Raw genomic sequence first — 19399 nt, 5'->3', positions numbered from 1 at the left:
AAAAGAGAAAACAATTCAGCTACTTGACATAAGATTAGCAAGAAAACAACTTATATAAATTGGAAAAGATGGTATTACTATAATCACAATACCTCTAAGGCATCATAGTAAGAAACCGCTTCTTTCTCTCGCTCTTCTTTTTCTCCTTTAAGCCGGTCTACTTGGCGCATTAAATTAGCATTAAGAAGCTCGAGTTGTTCTTGTCTGTACTGTAGTTCATTCACTTCTTCTTGGAGCGTGGTCTATTAAACAGGAATTGAAAAAGAAGAAACTCTTCTTAGTTAGCAGCTGTCAGTTTATCTATGAGCAGAGGTTAACACTCAAAACTAAAACTAATAACTACTCAAAGATTATTACAGTGCATAATAAAGAAAACAGCAAAATTATGTAAAGCAATTATCCTTCAATAAAAAATAAATTCAAAAAAACTCAAAAAAATTTTTTTTTAATTATTTTTTAAAAAAGTGATCAAAAAAAGACTCCAGAGACTGTTTCTTTTCTATGAATTTAAAACTTTCATTTTTAAGTTAATTTTAGCTTACAATGAAAAAAATTATACACATATATCAACTTCCACTGTATGGATCACAGCAAACTCTGGAAAGGCGTACCAGACCACCTTACCTGCCTCCTGAGAAACCTGCATGCAGGTCAAGAAGCAGCAATTAGAACTAGACATGGAACAATAGATGGGTTTAAAATTTCAAAATTACTAAGTCACGGCTGTATATTGTCACACTGCTTATTTAACTTATATGCAGAGTACACCATTTGAAATGCCAGGCTGAATGAATCACAAGCTGGAATCAAGATTGCCGGAAAAATATCAACAACCTCAGATATGCAGATGATACCACTCTAATGGCAGAAAGTGAAGAGGAACTGAAGCGCCCCCTGATAAAGGTGAAAAAGGAGATTGAAAAAGTTGGCTTAAAACTTAACATTCAAAAAAACGAAAATCATGGCATCTGGTCCCATCACTTCATGGCAAATAGATGGGGAAAATGTGGAAATAGTGGCAGATTTTCTTCGGCTGCAAAATCACTGCAGACGGTGACTGCAGCCATGAAATTAAAAGATGCTTGCCCCTTAAAAGGAAAGCTATGACAAACCGAAACAGCATATTAAAAAGCAGAGACATTACTTTGCCAACAGAGGTCCATACGATCGAAGCTATGGGTTTTCCAGTAGTCATGTACAGATATGAGAGATGGACCATAAGGAAAGCTGAGTGCCGAAAAATTGATTCATTTGAACTGTGGTGTTGGAGAAGACTCTTGAGAGTCCCTTGGACTGCAAGGAGATCAAACCAGTCAATCCTAAAGGAGATCACTGGAAGAACTGAAGCTGAAGCTCCAATACTTTGCACACCTGACACAAAGAGCCAACTCACTGGAAAAGACCTTGATGCTGGGAAAGATTGAGGGCAGGAGGAGAAGGGAGTGAGAGAATGAGACGGATGGGTGGCATTACTGACTCAATGGACATGAGTTTGAGAAAACTTTGGGAGATAGTGAAGGACAGGTGTTAAATGGTCAGGAAGGAAAAAAAGGACAAAAGGACAGGAAATTAAATGGTCTTGTTTAGGCTTCAGAGACAAAGCAGAGCAGGCCTCTGACCTTGCTTCTAGCCTGCCTGGACACTACCCTGTGAGTGACTGCCTGCTGTGAGCGCAAGACTTGCAGCACTACAGATAAGATGGGGAAGAATTTTGAGACTGTGGAGACCTTGGAGGGGCCCTGGCCAACCAAGCCCCAGGCATAACAACACTCCAAGTTTTACAAGACAAAACAAACAGCATTAACATGAAACCAGGCTTGCAATTTGGTCAGACTGATGATTATACCAGTTTTCGTCCTGGGATTATAGGCGGGAACCCTGAACTGCAATTTTTTGAAGTCTAACCCAAGTAGTGGACATGCTGCCTGGGACCTTGGGACAATTGGGACTCCAGATGTGCTCTGACACGGGATTTCTCAGCACCGTTTGAATCTGGATGTTGGTCAAAACCCAATTTGGTGACGTATCCTCTGTTCTATTTCCCTTTTCTTTTAATGTTACTATATTGAAAGTAAGCTAGATAATTCTCTAGTAAATATTTGTATTATTTGTATAGAACAAGTGGCTTAGTTTGTTAACAAATCCTTTGAACCTGAGACTAAAGTGAAAACTTTCGGCAAAACAATAGGGTGCTGCCGTTCATGGGGTCGCAACAGTCAGACATGACTGAGCAGCTGAACAACAAATCACCTTCTGCAGGACCAACTTTTATATTGGGCTTTTATGCCACAAACTAGGATTAGAATAAATGTCTAAATTCTTCCAGAGGTTCCATTAATCTAAAAGTAAAGTCTGCCTTACATAATCATGTAACTTAAAGCTTTACTTTAATTGAAGGAATCCATTTAAAAACTTATTTTTTAATTAGATCAAAGTTAGGCCAAAAAATATTTCAGTCTTAAAAGTAGCTCATAAGGATTATTACAAAAACATGAAAAATATACAGCCAGAACAAGGAGAAAACTCCATAATACACATGCCATAAAAATTACCTTCACATTTTCCATTTCGGTCAGCTCAATTTGAAGAGTCAGTGTCTCTGAAGACACACTTTCATGTACACGTTCAGACATTTGCATTTCCTTTGATTTACTAGAAAGGAGTTTCTCCTGATGATCCACTTTGTGCTTCAGCTGCTTTTCACTTAGCCGAGCTTCATCTAACTCAGCTTTCAGTGTTTCTAACTAAAAAAAGAAAAAAAAGAAAAAGTAAAAGGTCATCAGAACATACAATTGCAGTACAAAGTGTTCTGGTACCTGCAGGACAACTATTTTGGAAGGCAATCACACTAAACAAAATTATTTAACCCCTTTTCCAAAAATGTCACATTGCTTCAGTCTTGGAAAACTAATACAGGCATACCTTGTCTTACTGCGTTTTGCTTAATTGTACCTCCCAGACACTACGTTTTTTTCAGACATGGAAAGCTGGTGGCAATCCTGAGCCAAGCAAGTCTGCCAAGAAAGTTTGTCCAATAGCATTTGCTCACTTCTTGTTTCTGTGCCATATTTTGGTGATTCTCACAATCTTTCAAACTTTTTTCATTATTTTATTTGTTATAATGATCTGTGATCAGTGATCTTTGATGTTACTGTTGTAAATGCTTTGGGGCATCACAAACCACACACTCCTGTAAGAGGGTGAGTTGAATTGACAAACTGATAAATTGATGGAGCTGACTGCTCCACTGAACGGTCGCTCCCCTCTCTCTTCCTCTCCTAGGGTCTTTCTATTCCAAAACACAACGATATGAAATTAGGCCAATTGCTAACCCTACAATGGCCTCTGAGTGTTCACACCTCTGACTTTAAATCAAAAACTAGAAATGATCATGCTTAGTGACGGAAGGCTTATTGAGAGCTAACAGGCCGAAAGCTAGGCCTCTTGTGTCAGTTAACCAAGTCGTGAACTGAAAGGAAATGTTCTTCAAGGAAGTTAGAACTGCTACTCTAAGGGACACACAAATGACAAGGAAGCTGAAGAGTTTAGTGCTGATAAGGAGAAAATTTTAGATGTCTAGATAGCAGATCAAACCAGACACAACATTCCCTTAAGCCAAAGTCTAATACAAACTATCTTCAATTTTATGATGGTTGAGAGGCAGGTGGAAGGTGCCGAAGAAAATTTTGACGCTAACAGAGATTGGTTCATGAAGTTTAAGAAAAGAAGTTGCAGCCAATGCTCATTGACCATTCTGAAACCCCTAGGGCCCTTAAAAATTACATTTAATCTGCTCTGCTTGTGCTCTATAAATGGGACAACACCTGGCTGACAGCACATCTCTTTACAACATGGTTTACTGAATATTCAAAGTCTACTATTGAGACCTACTGCTCAGAAAAAAGATTCCTTTCAAAATATCACTGCTCACTCAGAGTGCACCTGGTCACCAAAGTGAGATGTGGGAGATTCAGGTTGTTTTTGTGCCTGGTAACACAAGATCCACTCTGCAGCCCACAGGATCAAGGAGTAATTTTTGACTATTAATTCTTACTACTTAACTGCTGTAATTTCATGATAAAATGCTAATAGATGAGGAGTTGCGTCTTATGGATGAGCAAAGAGAGTGGTTCTGAGATGGAATTCACCCTTGGTGAAGATGCTGTGAAGACTGCTGAAATGGCAACAAGGACTTAGAACAGGACTTAAACTTAGTTGACAACGTAGTGACAGAGTTTGAGACTGGGCCTCCCGGGTGGCACCAGTGGTGAAGAGTCCACCTGCCAATGCAGGAGAGGGAAGAGGCGTGGGTGGGTTTGATTCCTGAATTGGGAAGGTCCCCTGGAGGAGGAAATGGCAACCAACTCCAGTATTCTTGCCTGGGAAATCCCATGGACAGAGGAGCCTAGCAGGCTATAGTCCATGTGGTCTGAGGCATAAAGGTTGGACACCACTGAGCATCTGAGCAGCAGCAGCAGAGTTTGAGACAATTGGGTCCAATTTTGAAATAAGTTCTGCTGTGGATAAAATGCTACCAAACAGCTTTGATGCTACAGAGATACTGCTCGTGAAAGGAAGAGTCAATTGATACTGTTGACTTATTTTAAGAAATTGCCACAGCCAACCCAACCTTCAGCAACCACTGCCCTGATCAGTCAGCAGCCATCAACACAGATGAAAAAAAAAAGATGACTTTAAAAGACCACTTTGGAAACTAAAAAATTCATGTGACTCACTTTACTGCAGTGGTCTAGAACTTTCCCTGCAGTATCTCAGAGGTATGCCTATATGTGTCACATCTTCCTTACAGGAGGACGATGAAGCTTTAGGGTCAGGTCGAGGTTTAACCTGTCTCACATTCCTCAAATGTAAGACTATAAATGATTCTACCTGCGTTACTGTGTGGCTCTCAACCGAGATTAGGTGGGTAAAACATTCAGTACCACATCTAACATTCACTAAATGGTTTGTTAATAAAAGTCTTTTACTTGATGTCCAGGGTTACCATTATCATCTATATTGAATTACATTGAATAGGGTTTCAACATTCCTAGAATATATACTGATATTTGCTTACTATTTAAAAAAGAAAGAGACTTCTATTTTGATTTCTTTTCCCCTTTCAATTTTATCATGTAAAATAAAAATTTCACCTGATTGATGTATGTTGAAATGTGTATATCCTTCTGAAAAACATCTGAATAACCCAAACTTATTCTATGATGAGATGACTGCTGCTGCTGCTGCTAAGTCGCCTCAGTCGTGTCCGACTCTGTGCGACCCCGGAGACGGCAGCTCACCAGGCTCCCCTGTCCCTGGGATTCTCCAGGCAAGAACACTGGAGTGGGTTGCCATTTCCTTCTCCAATGCATGAAAGTGAAAAGTGAAAGTGAAGTCACTTAGTGACTGGGGTTTCCTATTTGGCCAAAGCTACGTATCTTTTAACAGGCAGTGACGTCCCTTGTTTTATAAGCACACAACTAATCCTTACACATCATCAGAGTAGGTCTGGACTCCTGGCCATGTTGCCACCGTGTGAAAAATGAATGGCATGACAGCGATAAAGGAAACAGGCTACCTGGACAGTCGTGCAGAGATGATGGTGAGCTGGACTACGGAGTAGCGGATACAGATATTTTGTAGCTCAAGTTCTTAAGAGCTTGTTGATGGACTAATGTGAGAAATAAGTGAAAGAAAGATGGCAAGTAAAACTCCTAATTATTGGTACAAGTAATCTGAGAACATAAGAAGACTGAAAATATTTTTTGAATGATTTAGTCTTTACCAAAAAGCCATCTCTATAACTGGCCTTACTTTAGACTCAATATTTCCTACATTACTTTTTTGTTTAGGTATTGAAAGTTATTGCTAAACTGAAAATATCCATGAGGAAGAAAAAAAGCATCCATATCAGTTATTGGTGTCTCAACCTGCGTAGCTTCAGACAAGCTGGATTATTATTTGTCAGAGTGGTAAGCAAGATGATTCTAAGTATTGCATGAAAGCATATTTTGATAGTTATATTTTATTGCATATTAGGAAAAAAATAACCAGCTCAAACATAATATATTTCATTGATATTGTTACTCAAAATTAGAGAACATTTAAAAGAGAGTCAATTTAATGAGAATTAACTAACCAGCACAGGTGGTACAGATACATAAAAATCTTAAAAGATGCTACACGAAACACGGTGAAGCAGGCTTTGACATGAGAACCAAATTTTGACTGATAGTCTCTAGCTCTATAATCTTGTCCAACTTTACTCAATCTGTTTAAACATTGGTTTTCTCATGTTATATGGAGATAATAATGGTACCTCCCTTAAGGAGTTGTGTATGAACTAGATCATATGTATTAGTTTATCTTCAATAAACAAACTGTAAAATATATATTTTATAGTTATAAAATATACAACTCTAATGTACATTAATTTACCAAAAACTATTGGTTTCTTTGCGGAATTATAAAGTGTACCACCAGCTGCAGTGAAGGCTAGGAAACTAGTCTTTCTGAAAAGGGGTCGGTATCCTAAACACTCTAAAGGAGGCCATGCTGATCAGAGCTAAAACTCCTTAACAAATACTCAGTTGCTAAAATTAAATAATTCAATTTAACTACTAAAATGTTATTTAAACAAACCACTAAGGTAACTACTGTTTCTTAGTGTTTCCGCTCCTCATATTAAGATAATGGAACCCCTCATCTCAGCTATTTTGCACAGATGGTAGTAAGAAAGTCTTTCATCATCTAAAGTTTACAAATGGTTGCATGAGCGTGAAGTACTTCTGTTTCAAAACACAGATGCCCAAACCTTTTTCTTCAGTTCATTCACTTCCTGCCCATGGCTTCTGCTCAGTGTTTCTTCTAATTGCTCCAGATGCATTTTCTGTTGTTGTTTAATAGTTTCACATTCAGAGCTCAAACTTTCTAACATTCGACTCTTGAGCTCAACTTCTCTCTGAAGAGTGTATTTTTCTTGTTCGTAGCTCTGAAAACAGATTCAATTATAATTCAGTTACATAAAAATAACTTAAAGCCATCACACATAAGCAGTTTTCATCTTTGAATCATTCCTGTTTCACACATTTGCTGCTTTCTAAGTAACAACCACATGTTCAATCTGGAATAACTATAGCTAGTATTAATGTAAAAAAAACCCTGAGAGGTGATTTGAGACTAAATTAAAGTTCATGCTGGGCATATGGTAATTGCTTCTACGTCCTGTCAAAGAAGTAAAAAGTGATCTATGGCTGTCAAGTCAAGTAGTCTCTGCTAGGAAGAAAAAAAAAATTAATAGCACTTAAGTTTATTTAGTAAGAATTATTTGGTTTGATAATAATATTCTCTACTTGTAGCTCTAAGTAAAATGAAGAAAAGGTCATTAGTTCAAACCTCAACAAGCTTTAAAAAAAATAAGATAAAATTAGGTTTAAAAGGAAAAAATTAACAATAAGGGTGGTCATTAGTTTTTTTAACTGCTATGTTTAAATTTGGAGATCAAAGTTTAAATACATTACTGAGCATTTTCTAAGTAAAACTGATTTATTCATTCTTTTAATAAAAGCATGTCAGATATTAGGGATGCAGCTGTGAGCAAGAGACAAAAAATTCCTCTCTCTCATGTCATGTCTCTCATGAGAGTGGGGGACAAATAACTCAGAAAGAGGCAAGAGCTCCTGTGGAGCCCGTAAGGCAGGACTAGTATAGCTAAGAACAAGGGAAAGTAATTCATAAGATGAGGTCAAACGTTGAAAGCGGTTAGACTACATGGAAATCTACAAACCCAGGTAGGGAACTCAGTTTTTGTCGTAAATAAAACGGAAAGCTGCTCCGTGCTCTCAGCAGAGCTGTGACATGACCTTTTATATGCTCCTCAATGACCATCTGGCTGACATGTAAAGAGTGAACGGTGTGAATGGCAATCTGGAAGACAGGAAACCTAATCAGGAGGCTATGATAACAGTCCAGGGGAGAGATGATGGTGGTCTGAACAAGAGCAGCAGATGTTCTGTAGGTCAAGTTTTTAGAGCTTACTAGTGGATTAAATATGAGAAATATGGACAGAAAGATATTGAGTAAAACTTGTAGATGTTTGGCTCAAGTAACTGGATAAATGTTTTTATAGTTACTAAGTAAGGTAAAGAATTCTGCAAGAGCATGTTTGGTGAGTGGGCAAGGAATCAACTATTCTGTTTATGTTAAGTCTGAGATGACCATTAGTGGGCAACGGACTACAAAAGTCTAGACTTAGGACAGAACTAAGGAGTTGGTGTAGCATCAAGACAAACCAAAGTCTAAAATTCAATATGAAGTAAAGAAAAAGAACATATTTTTCAAACTCAGAACACAGAGACAGAAAAAAAAAATATTAGAGATTCATTTAGTTCATTTCCCTGTAGATGGGTGGGAATTAGACCTAAAATTTTCAGAAAACAAAAATATTAAATTAGTAATATTAATGACTGCTGGACAACAGCAATCTTCAGTGGCTAAGCACAAACTGGTGAACAGGAGTCTAGTGTCCTACCTCAGTCAGGGTCATCATTTCATTGCGGCATTTATCCAGTTGATTCTGCAGTTCATTCTGGCTCTCCACTAGTTGTAAACCATACTGTGCAGCTTTCCGTCGCTCTTCTTCAGTCTCTTTGAGTTTGCATCGAAGATCTGCTATTACATCTGACTCCATGATTTTTTTCCTGTCTACTGTAAATAGAAGAAATAAAAGTATCTAAACTTAAACAAAAAACTTCATGTCACTAATAAAAGATACAAATGTGTTGTGTGTGTATGTATACATTCAATATCACTGCCACATGAAAACACAGTATTAAAGATTTTCTCTTTGACTTTTAAATGGTCAAATTTGCATTACTGTTATAAGAGTAAGGTCTGACTACTTTGTTACCCAATTTGAGAACAAATGAAATAGAACAAAAAGAAAAAAAAAAGATGAATACAATTTAATTTTGCTTCTAAGGAATGCAGTATTAGGAAACTATTCAGTTGTTGTGTGCTAAGCTTCCTTAAATGCTACGGTAGGATGATCTCATAATTATATCACTATACAGGTAACCAAGTTAAGAGAACAGTAAAAGAAATCAACAAACTTTATAGTAGCATATCTTCTACTTAACTATAAAAAGGTACCTCTGAATAAGATTGATAAGGTAAGGACTAGCATGTCCACAAGTGTTCACAACAGTGTTAACTTCCTGAACACATTAAATCTGCCACATTAAATGTACTTTATTGAAAACAGACTCACTAGCATTTTGCTAGTTATTCATAAGAACACACGCAAAACAGACACCATGTTTAGAGTAATTAAAGAACAACCTCATTCTAGAGTTTCAAGCAAAGACTTAAACATTTAATATAGAGCTCAACCTCACTCATCATCCTTCCCCACTGGTTCCAGGCTCCTCAGTTCAGTTCAGTTCAGTTCAGTCGCTCAGTCGTGTCTGACTCGCGACCCCCTGAATCGCAGCATTCCAGGCCTCCCTGTCCATCACCAACACCCGGAGTTCACTCAAACTCACGTCCATCGAGTCAGTGATGCCATCCAGCCATCTCATCCTCTGTCGCCCCCTTTTCCTCCTGCCCCCAATCCCTCCCAGCATCAGAGTCATTTCCAATGAGTCAACTCTTCACATGAGGTGGCCAAAGTACTGGAGTTACAGCTTCAGCATCATTCCTTCCAAAGAAATCCCAGGGCTGATCTCCTTCAGAATGGACTGGTTGGATCTCCTTGCAGTCCAAGGGACTCTCAGGAGTACTCTCCAACACCACAGTTCAAAAGCATCAATTCTTCGGCGCTCAGCTTTCTTCACAGTCCAACTCTCACATCCATACATGACCAATGGAAAAATCATAGCCTTGACTAGACGGACCTTTGTTCGTAATGTCTCTACTTTTCAATATGCTATCTAGGTTGGTCATAAATTTTCTCCCAAGGAGTAAGCGTCTTTTAATTTCATGGCTGCAGTCACCATCTGCAGTGATTTTGGAGCCCCCCAAAATAAAGTCTGACACTGTTTCCACTGTTTCCCCATCTATTTCCCATGAAGTGATGGGACCAGATGCCATGATCTTAGTTTTCTGAATGCTGAGCTTTAAGCCAACTTTTTCACTCTCCTCTTTCACTTTCATCAAGAGGCTTTTTAGTTCCTCTTCACTTTCTACCATAAGGGTGGTGTCATCTGCATATCTGAGGTTATTGATATTTCTCCTGGCAATCTTGATTCCAGCTTGTGCTTCTTCCACTCCAGTGTTTCTCATGATGTACTCTGCATATAAGTTAAATAAGCAGGGTGACAATATACAGCCTTGACGTACTCCTTTTCCTATTTGGAACCAGTCTGTTGTTCCATGTCCAGTTCTAACTGTTGCTTCCTGATCTGCATACAGGTTTCTCAGAAGGCAGGTCAGGTGGTCTGGTATTCCCATCTCTTTCAGAATTTTCCACAGTTTATTGTAATCCACACAGTCAAAGGCTTTGACATAGTCAATAAAGCAGAAATAGATGTTTTTCTGGAACTCTCTTGCTTTTTTGATGATCCAGCAGATGTTGGCAATTTGATCTCTGGTTCCTCTGCCTTTTCTAAAACCAGCTTGAACATCTGGAAGTTCACGGTTCACGTATTGCTGAAGCCTGGCTTGGAGAATTTTGAGTGTTACTTTACTAGTGTGTGAGATGAGTGCAATTGTGCAGTAGTTTGAGCATTCTTTGGCATTTCCTTTCTTTGGGACTGGAATGAAAACTGACCTTTTCCAGTCCTGTGGCCACTGCTGAGTTTTCCAAATTTGCTGACATATTGTGTGCAGCACTTTCACAGCATCATCTTTCAGGATTTGAAATAGCTCAACTGGAATTCCATCACCTCCACTAGCTTTGTTCATAGTGATGCTTTCTAAGGCCCACTTGACTTCACATTCCAGGATGTCTGGCTCTAGGTGAGTCATCATACCATCGTGATTATGTTGGTCATGAAGATCTTTTTTGTACAGTTCTTCTGTGTATTCTTGCCACCTCTTCTTGATATCTTCTGCTTCTGTTAGGTCCATATCATTTCTGTCCTTTATCGAGCCCATCTTTGCATGAAATGTTCCCTTGGTATCTCTAATTTTCTTGAAGAGATCTCTAGTCTACCCCATTCTGTTGTTTTCCTCTATTTCTTTGCATTAATCGCTGAGGAAGGCTTTGTTATCTCTTCTTGCTATTCTTTGGAACTCTGCATTCAGATGCTTATATCTTTCCTTTTCTTCTTTGCTTTTTGCTTCTCTTCTTTTCACAGCTATTTGCAAGGCCTCCCCAGAGAGCCATTTTGCTTTTATGCATTTATTTTCCATGGGGATGGCCTTGATCCCTGTCTCCTGTACAGTGTCATGAACCTCAGTCCATAGTTCATCAGGCAATCTATCCGATCTAGTCCCTTAAATCTATTTCTCACTTCCACTGTATAATCATAAGGGATTTAGGTCATACCTGAATGGTCTAGTGGTTTTCCCTACTTTCTTCAATTTAAGTCTGAATTTGGCAATAAGGAGTTCATGATCTGAGCCACAGTCAGCTCCCAGTCTTATTTTTGCTGGCTGTATAGAGCTTCTCCATCTTTGGCTGCAAAGAATATAATCAATCTGATTTCAGTGTTGACCATCTGGTGATATCCATGTGTAGAGTCTTCTCTTGTGTTGTTGGAAGAGGGTGTCTGTTATGACCAGTGCATTCTCTTGGCAAAACTCTCTTAGCCTTTGCCCTGCTTCATTCTGTACTCCAAGGCCAAATTTGCCTGTTACTCCAGGTGTTTCTTGACTTCCTACTTTTGCATTCCAGTCCCCTATAATGAAAAGGGCATCTTTTTGGGGTGTTAGTTCTAAAAGGTCTTGTAGATCTTCATAGAACCGTTCAACTTCAGCTTCTTCAGCGTTACTGGTTGGGGCATAGGCTTGGATTACTGTGATATTGAATGGTTTGCCTTGGAAACGAACAGAGATCATTCTGTCGTTTTTGAGATTGCATCCAAGTACTGCATTTTGGACTCTTCTGTTGACCATGATGGCCACTCCATTTCTTCTAAGGAATTCCTGCCCACAGTAGTAGATATAATGGTCATCTGAGTTAAATTCACCCATTCCAGTCCATTTTAGTTCGCTGATTCCTAGAATGTTGACGTTCACTCTTGCCATCTCCTGTTTGAAAACTTTCAATTTGCCTTGATTCAGGCCATTGTAAACAAAAACTTTGGCTTCTACTCTGGGTGAAATGGGAAGTCACTGCAAAGTTTGGAGTAGAGACAGATACGTTTAAAAGGATCATTTTGGCTGATACGCTGAATAGTTGGGAGGGAAGCAAGTTGAAAGCAGAAAGATCAGGTGAGATGGCCAGTCCTACCAGAGTGGCTGCCACAGAAGGTGATGAGATTTAACACATATTCTGAAGGCAGAACCAAAATGATTTTCTGACAAATGGAATGTGGGATGTATGAAAGAGAATTTTAAAAGGCCTCCAAAGCTTCTGGCTGAGCAACTAGTAGAATAGATTTGCCAATAACTTTTAGTTGAATGAAGCCCAGACTGCTAAAGCTGGCATTACAGTTTTATAATATGGCTTCAGCTTGACTTTTTAACCCTTTAACCCTCTACTCCCCAATAGAAATTCTCCAGTATAGCTCTTTTTATACCCTTCTTAGATCATGCTAATTGGTAAATTGCCTTCTGCTCTCCTCTAAATCCATCATTCAATATCTGGCTCAAGTTGGTCTCTTCTGTCATTTCTCCTGCCTTTACCTCCCCAGAAATTATGGTTGTTCCACTCTTGACACTTGTTATGTGTATTAAGAGACTGAGTACTTCACCTTTTTTTATGTTTATATGTCCTAACTATAAGAATATAAATAATGTTGGACAGAAACAATATAACATGAGCACAAACACAGTTTTTCTTAAATCTCCCACAGTTCATCTATAGTACTGTGTTGTCCATGCTCAGTAATTCACAATGTTACCTGAATTAATATGGAGACATGTCAGGGGCTCGGAGAAGGCAATAGCACCCCAGTCCAGTACTCTTGCCTGGAAAATCCCATGGATGGAGGAGCCTGGTAGGCTCCAGTCCATGGGATCGCTAAGAGTTGAACACAACTGAGCGACTTCACTTTCACTTTTCACTTTCATTCATTGGAGAAGGAAATGGCAATCCACTCCAGTGTTCTTGCCTGGAGAATCCCAGGGACGGGGAAGCCTGGTGGGCTGCTGTCTATGGGGTCACACAGAGTCGGACACTACTGAAGTGACTTAGCAGCAGCATAAATTTTTTAGTTCTGTGTTCATCAAAGTACAAGCATAATTAAAGAGAAGAGGACAAAGGATGGAGCCCTGTTATGAGGTGGAAAAGAAGACAGCAAAGGATACTCAAGCACGATCAGTGAGCTAGGAGGAAAAGGAAGAGCATGTGCTGTCTTAGAACTCAATAAACAAACATGTATTAAGGAGGTAGATGATAAACTGCACCAAATGCTAAATCAAATAAGGTGAACACTGAGAACTGGCCATTGGATTTAAATTCACGGAGGTCAACTAGAAGATGACCCCAAGAATAGTTGTGATGGGGAGACTGGGGCAAAAGCCTGACTGGAATTAATTGGAGAGAATGGTAGAACAGTGGATAGCAAGCACAGTTTTGCTGTAAAGAGCAGATAAACGGAGCAGTAGCTGGAGATGCACTAGGGTCTTTTTTTTTTTAAGATGAAAAACTCTTTAAGAAAAAACAACAGCAAGCTTGTATAACAAAGAAGAGATCAAGCAAAGAAAAACTAATGATATAGAAGACATGGAGAACTACGGAGTAATGAATGTGCAGGGTCTGATTTCTGGGCAGGTACATGAATGTTTCATCTGAATTAAAGGAAAGGAAAGTATATGGGTACAGACACAGACACTGATAAGTATGCAGATACAGTGTTCAGAGTCTGCATGAGTGCCCTTCTGCTTCAATTTATCAGTAAATTAGGAAGGTAAACTATGAAGATGGAGGAGGAAATATAGGGTTTTAGAAGGGGGGTTAAAAAAAAAAAAAAAAAGAATCCTATGTTATCCAGGACTGGCTATCACTGCTCTAAAATGCAAGACCTCTCCAAAGCTCGTACATGATGGGGCCAGCCATTAATTGTTGAGCTGTTAATAATAATTTATATTTGCTAAGGATTTACCATTTGCCAGGCAGAAGAGCTTCAAATGCACTATCAGATTTAATTCTCTTAATGGGCCTGAGCTATGTACTATTGGCATCAATATTTACTGAAGAAAATATGGGACTAGCCTCAAGATATCCCAGCCATCAATGTCCAAGACAGCCACAAAATTAGCTCTCATTCACTCTAAAGATTTGCTGGAATTCCTATTATGTGTCAGGTACTGTGCTGTTGCTGAGGATACAATGTGATCCTCAAACCAGACCATATGCCTGCCTTCTTGAATTTTACAGTCTATTACTGGAAAGATGTTAAATCAAATAACTGATAATGTAAAGTTACAAGTGTGTTAAGTGCAAGAAGGAGAGGTGTATGGTGCTATCTGAACCTATAACTCAGGGCAGCAGTCTCAATCTGGGTGGTGGCGTGGGGGCAGGGTCAGAGGGAATAAGGACAAGAAAGATTTCTCTGAGGAAGTGACTTTTCAACAGGTGTAATGAACATCTAAGAGTAACCTATCAATCTGCAGAGAAAGGTAGCCAGGGTTGAATAAAAACTATAGCTAATATGTACCAGATATCGCACTCGATGCTTTGCAAACATTATTACTGCAAACTCTGGAAAATTCTTAAAGAGATGGGAATACCAGCCCATGTGACCTGCTTCTTGAGAAATCTGTACGCAGGTCAGGAAGCAACAGTTAGAACTGGACGTGGAACAACAGACTGGTTCCAAATAGGGAAAGGAGTATGTCAAGTCTGTATATTATCACCATGCTTATTTAACTTATATGCAGAGTACATCATAGAAATGCTGGACTGGATGAAGCACAAGCTGGAATCAAGATTGCCAGGAGAAATATCAATAACCTCAGATATGCAGATGACACCACATTTATGGCAGAAAGCGAAGAAGAACTAAAGAGCCTCTTGATGAAAGGGAAAGAGGAGAGTGAAAACACTGGTTTAAAACTCAGCATTCAGAAAACGAAGATCATGGCATCTGGTCCCATCACTTCATGGCAAATAGATGGGGAAACAGTGGAAACAGTGTCAGACTTTATTTTGGGGGGCTCCAAAATCACTGCAGATAGTGACTGCAGCCATGAAATTAAAAGATGCTTGCTCCTTGGAAGAAAAGTTATGACCAACCTAGACAGCATATTAAAAAGCAGTACTTTGCCAACAAAGGTCCATCTAGTCAAAGCTACGGTTTTCCAGTAGTCATGTATGGATGTGAGAGTTGGACTATAAAGAAAGCTGAGTGCTGAAGAATTGAGTCATTTGAACTGCGGTGTTGGAGAAGACCCTTGAGAGTCCCTTGGACAGCAAGGAGATCCAACCAGTCCATCCTAAAGGAAATCAGTCCTGAATATTCATTGGAAGGGCTGTTGCTGAGGCTGAAACTCCAATAGTTTGGCCATCTGATGCGAAGAACTGACTCATTTGAAAACACCCTGATGCTGGGAATGATTGAAGGCAGGAGGAGAAAGGGACGACAGAGGATGAGATTGTTGGATGGCATCATCGACTCAATGGACATGAGTTTGAGTAAACTCCGGGAGCTGGCAATGGACAGGGAGGCCTGGTGTGCTGCAGTCCATGGGGCTGCAAAGAGTCAGACGGACTGAGTGACTGAACTGAACTGAAACATTATTTTATTGAATCCTCTCAACAACCCTATGAGATAAAAGGGTTACCCCTCCCCACAAACCATGGACTGCAGCATGCCAGCCTGCAGGCACTCCATGGGGTCTCAAAGAGTCAGACCCTACTTGGCGACTGAACAACAACCCCTCATTTTACACAGATGCAAACTGAAAGGTTAAGTAACAGAGGCACAGAAAGGTTAAGTAACTTGCCCAGGGTTATCAGGTGGTAACACTGATAACTCAGTGGCTAAGTGAGATGGGAACAGGATTTCGTTCCATAGCCTGGTGCTCCTAACCACTTTGAAAAAAGCATGTAGCAGACAGGAAGCTCAGGGGATCAGATTGCTTGAGTTGTCACCCCACCTTCAGTACTGACTGGCAGCATCAACTTGAACAATTTCTCCAATGTCTTGTTTAGTCATCCATAAACCAAGGTCAGTTACAATAGGGTTTTTGTTTAAGATTAAACCAGCAATGGGTAAAAAGCAGCTAGAGCGGAATCCTACACGAAACTGTCTGAGCAGCGCTGTCCAGTAGAAATACAGTGCGAACAAGACACGTTGATTTTCAATTTTCTAGGTTCCACGTTCATTTTAAAAAGTAAATAGTGGTGAAATTCACTTTAACAATGCGTTATTTAACGCAATATATCCGAAAGATTATCATTTCAACATGTAGTCGTCATATTATCAACCAGAGTGTAGTCTTTAAAATCCAGTGTGTATTTTAATTACATTTGTAGCCTTTCTCGAATCGGACTGCCACATGTGTCATACAGCCGGCCGACATACAGCCAGCGCAGATCCAGTGTTCGTTATCCCCCAGACCCAGGCAAAGGACCCGACTTTCCGTATTTACGCAGAATTCCCGGGGGCAGTCGTAGCGGCCCAGCGGAATATTAGGGTCGGCTCGGAACCTGGTCTGTAAGAGCTGAGTTCTGCCGAAGAAGCTGCTCCAGCTAAAAGCCTGGGCGGAGACCCAGGCCCCAAGTATTCCTAGGCCCTGCCCTCCTCTCCCCAGGAGCCCTTCTCTACGCCGCCCCGGCGCTTCCCCCTTCATACACACCTCCCTCCGGGCCCCTGGCCCCTACCTTTCTCTCCTCACCCTTTTCCCTGCTGCTGCAGCTCTCCGCGCTCAGATTCCCGACGTTAACTCCACGGCGGCAGCACACAATCACCAGCCCATTCACTCACCAAGAGCTCGGGTAAGCGCCAGGGCTTTTTGAATGCAATTCCCGCGAGAACTCACGTCACGCGATACTTTCCGCCCTAGCGTCGCGTTAAGGGAAAAAAGGGGAAGGAACGTCCAAGACAGTGCCACGCCCCAGCTACGGCGGGTTTGGCGCAGGCTCAAACGTAGCTCTGTGTCGCGTCAGCCTTACTCACGGTTGGTTTTCTGGATGTTTTGGGGGGTTTTTTGGTCTTCGTTTTCCCTAGAGACAGTGCTTTCTGGAGGGATAGTGTCACTCGAAGGCGAGGCGGCGGGGGAATTCCCTCGTGTGCTGGTTTAACGGCCCGTTGGCCGGTGTGCATCCTGAAGGCTATGCCCTGTGGTACCTATTTTAGGGCTCCAGAAATTTCAGTGAGTGTGACACTGCCTAAAAGCATCATAGACAGAATCACAGTTAGGTTTATAAGACAGAGTGCCAGTTAATTTTACACAGATTATCACATTTAAGCCCGCCAACAGCCTTATGAGGTGGGTGCGTGCTAATCGACTCAGTCGTGTAAGACTCTGCGACTCTATGAACTGTATAGCACATCAGGCTCTTCTGTCCATGGGATGCTCCAGGCAAGAACACTGGAGTGGGTTGCCAGTGCCCTCCTCCAGGGGATCTTCCGGACCCAGGGATGGAACCCGGTCTCTTCTGTCTCCTGCATTGGCCGCCAGGTTCTTTCCCTCTAGCGCCACCTGGGAAGCCCTATGAGGTTCTACAGAGGAAAACAAGTCCCAAGAAGAAAGATACCTTAGACAAGTGGTAGGACTAGAATTTGAATTAATGCAGCCTGCTGTGCTGCTGGAGAAGACTCCCGAGAGTCCCTTGGGCAGCAAGGAGATCAAACCAGTCAATCTTAAGGGAAATCAACCTTGAATACTCATTGGAAGGACAGTTACTGAAGCTGAAGCTCCAGTAGTTTTTGGTCACCTGAGGTGAACAGCCGACTCATTTGACAAGTCCCTGATGCTAGGAAAGATAGAAGGCGGGAGGATGAGATGGCTGGATGGCATTACCAATGCAATGGGCCTGAACTTGGGCAAACTGCAGGAGGTGGTGAGGAACAGGAGGGCCTGGTGGGCTGCGGTCCTTGGGGTCGCAAACAGACATGACTGGGCGACTGAACAAGTCTGCTAAAGTCCAAGCTCTTGCGTGTGTCTTTAAACAATTATTTTATATTTTTTAAACCTGATGCCTATTCAAAATTTTGAGCAATCAGGAATAATAATAGCCAACATTTAGTGAGCACTTCTGAATCCATTAGCAACCGTAGTACAGATCAAGTTATGCTTTTGAGCCCATTTTTTTTCTTGCTTACTCGAGGTCTTGGCCATATGTGCTTTCTTCTTCATCATCAGTTTTTTCCCCCTCTGTTGGATCTTCCCTATCAACAAGTAAACATGCTGTAATGACTTCCATCTGAAAAATAATGCTAACCTTCTTGACCTCGTTGGGCTTCCCTGGTGTTTCACTGATAAATAATCTGTCTGCCAAGCAGGAGACCTGGGTTCAGTCCCTGGGTTGGGAGGATTCCCCTGGAAAATGAGATGAAAATCCACTCCAGTATTCTTGCCTGGGAAAGCCCATGGACAGAGGAGCCTGGTGGGCTACAGTCCATGGGGTCGCAAAGAGTCAGACACAACTGAGCCACTAAACAAGGAACAAGTCGAGCTCAGTCAGCTTACCACCTCATTATTTGCTTCCCTTGGTAAAATTCCTGGGAAAAAAAGCCTACACTCATTATCTTAATTTTCTTATTCTTTGTTCTTTTTTTTTTTTTTCCCCCACTTTAGGTTTTGGTCTCACCACTCCAGTGAAATGGCTCTTCTCAACATGACCAGTGAGTACTATCTTGCAAAATCCATTTTTCAGCCCTCACTCAACAATTGACAGTTGATAGCTCTCCCTGAGTCTCCTTAGGTGTTGGGATGCTACACCTCCCTGCTTTTCCCTTCTCAATTTCCTTTTCAGGCTTCTATTTGTGACTGAGATAGGCTGCACTAAGTTAAGGATTGATCTGGGTTCAAAGACTGACAACAGTGATACCTTTGTGTTGCTCACAGTATAGCCTAGCAAATGCACTTGGGGCCTGAATTAGCCAGATACTCCTTCATTTGTCATCACCCCCCAAGTTCTTGAATAAATGAAACCTGATTTTCCTTTTCATTTGACAAAGATTTTTCAACTCAGAACTCGGGAAGATACCATTCTAACCTGGTCCAATCATGACTGGCTGAAATTAGGTAGTCTATAATGTATCTGAACTTCATTTTTCTCCTTAGTTACATGAATACATAGGCCTATGTTTCATTCATGTCTCTTTCAAATTTAATATTTTGG

General features: G+C 40.7%; 1 protein-coding gene across 5 annotated transcripts in view; it reads right to left on the bottom strand.

Annotated features, from left to right (window-relative positions):
• SPDL1 (spindle apparatus coiled-coil protein 1) overlaps positions 1-17027 on the bottom strand; it is a 32511-nt gene extending 15484 nt beyond the window's left edge. For 2 of the 5 annotated variants that reach the window (XM_061393176.1, XM_061393172.1), the window contains exons 1-5: positions 16934-17024; positions 8531-8706; positions 6815-6991; positions 2553-2744; positions 93-242 (exon numbers count right to left, since the gene is read on the bottom strand). In XM_061393176.1, the coding sequence (XP_061249160.1) occupies positions 93-242; positions 2553-2744; positions 6815-6991; positions 8531-8689 (678 nt within the window). In that variant the 5' untranslated portion in view covers positions 8690-8706; positions 16934-17024. Of the gene's footprint in view, positions 1-92; positions 243-2552; positions 2745-6814; positions 6992-8530; positions 8707-16933 lie in introns of all 5 variants that reach the window. The other 3 variants (XM_061393175.1, XM_061393174.1, XM_061393173.1) reach the window with 3 other exon arrangements.
• Positions 17028-19399: the final 2372 nt, after the last annotated feature.

The sequence above is a fragment of the Bos javanicus genome, chromosome 20 (genome assembly GCF_032452875.1).
Source record: "Bos javanicus breed banteng chromosome 20, ARS-OSU_banteng_1.0, whole genome shotgun sequence".
NCBI classification, from domain to species: domain Eukaryota; kingdom Metazoa; phylum Chordata; class Mammalia; order Artiodactyla; family Bovidae; genus Bos; species Bos javanicus.
The sequence above is the reverse complement of the archived record's forward strand: the minus strand, read 5'-3'. Positions and strand labels throughout refer to the sequence as shown.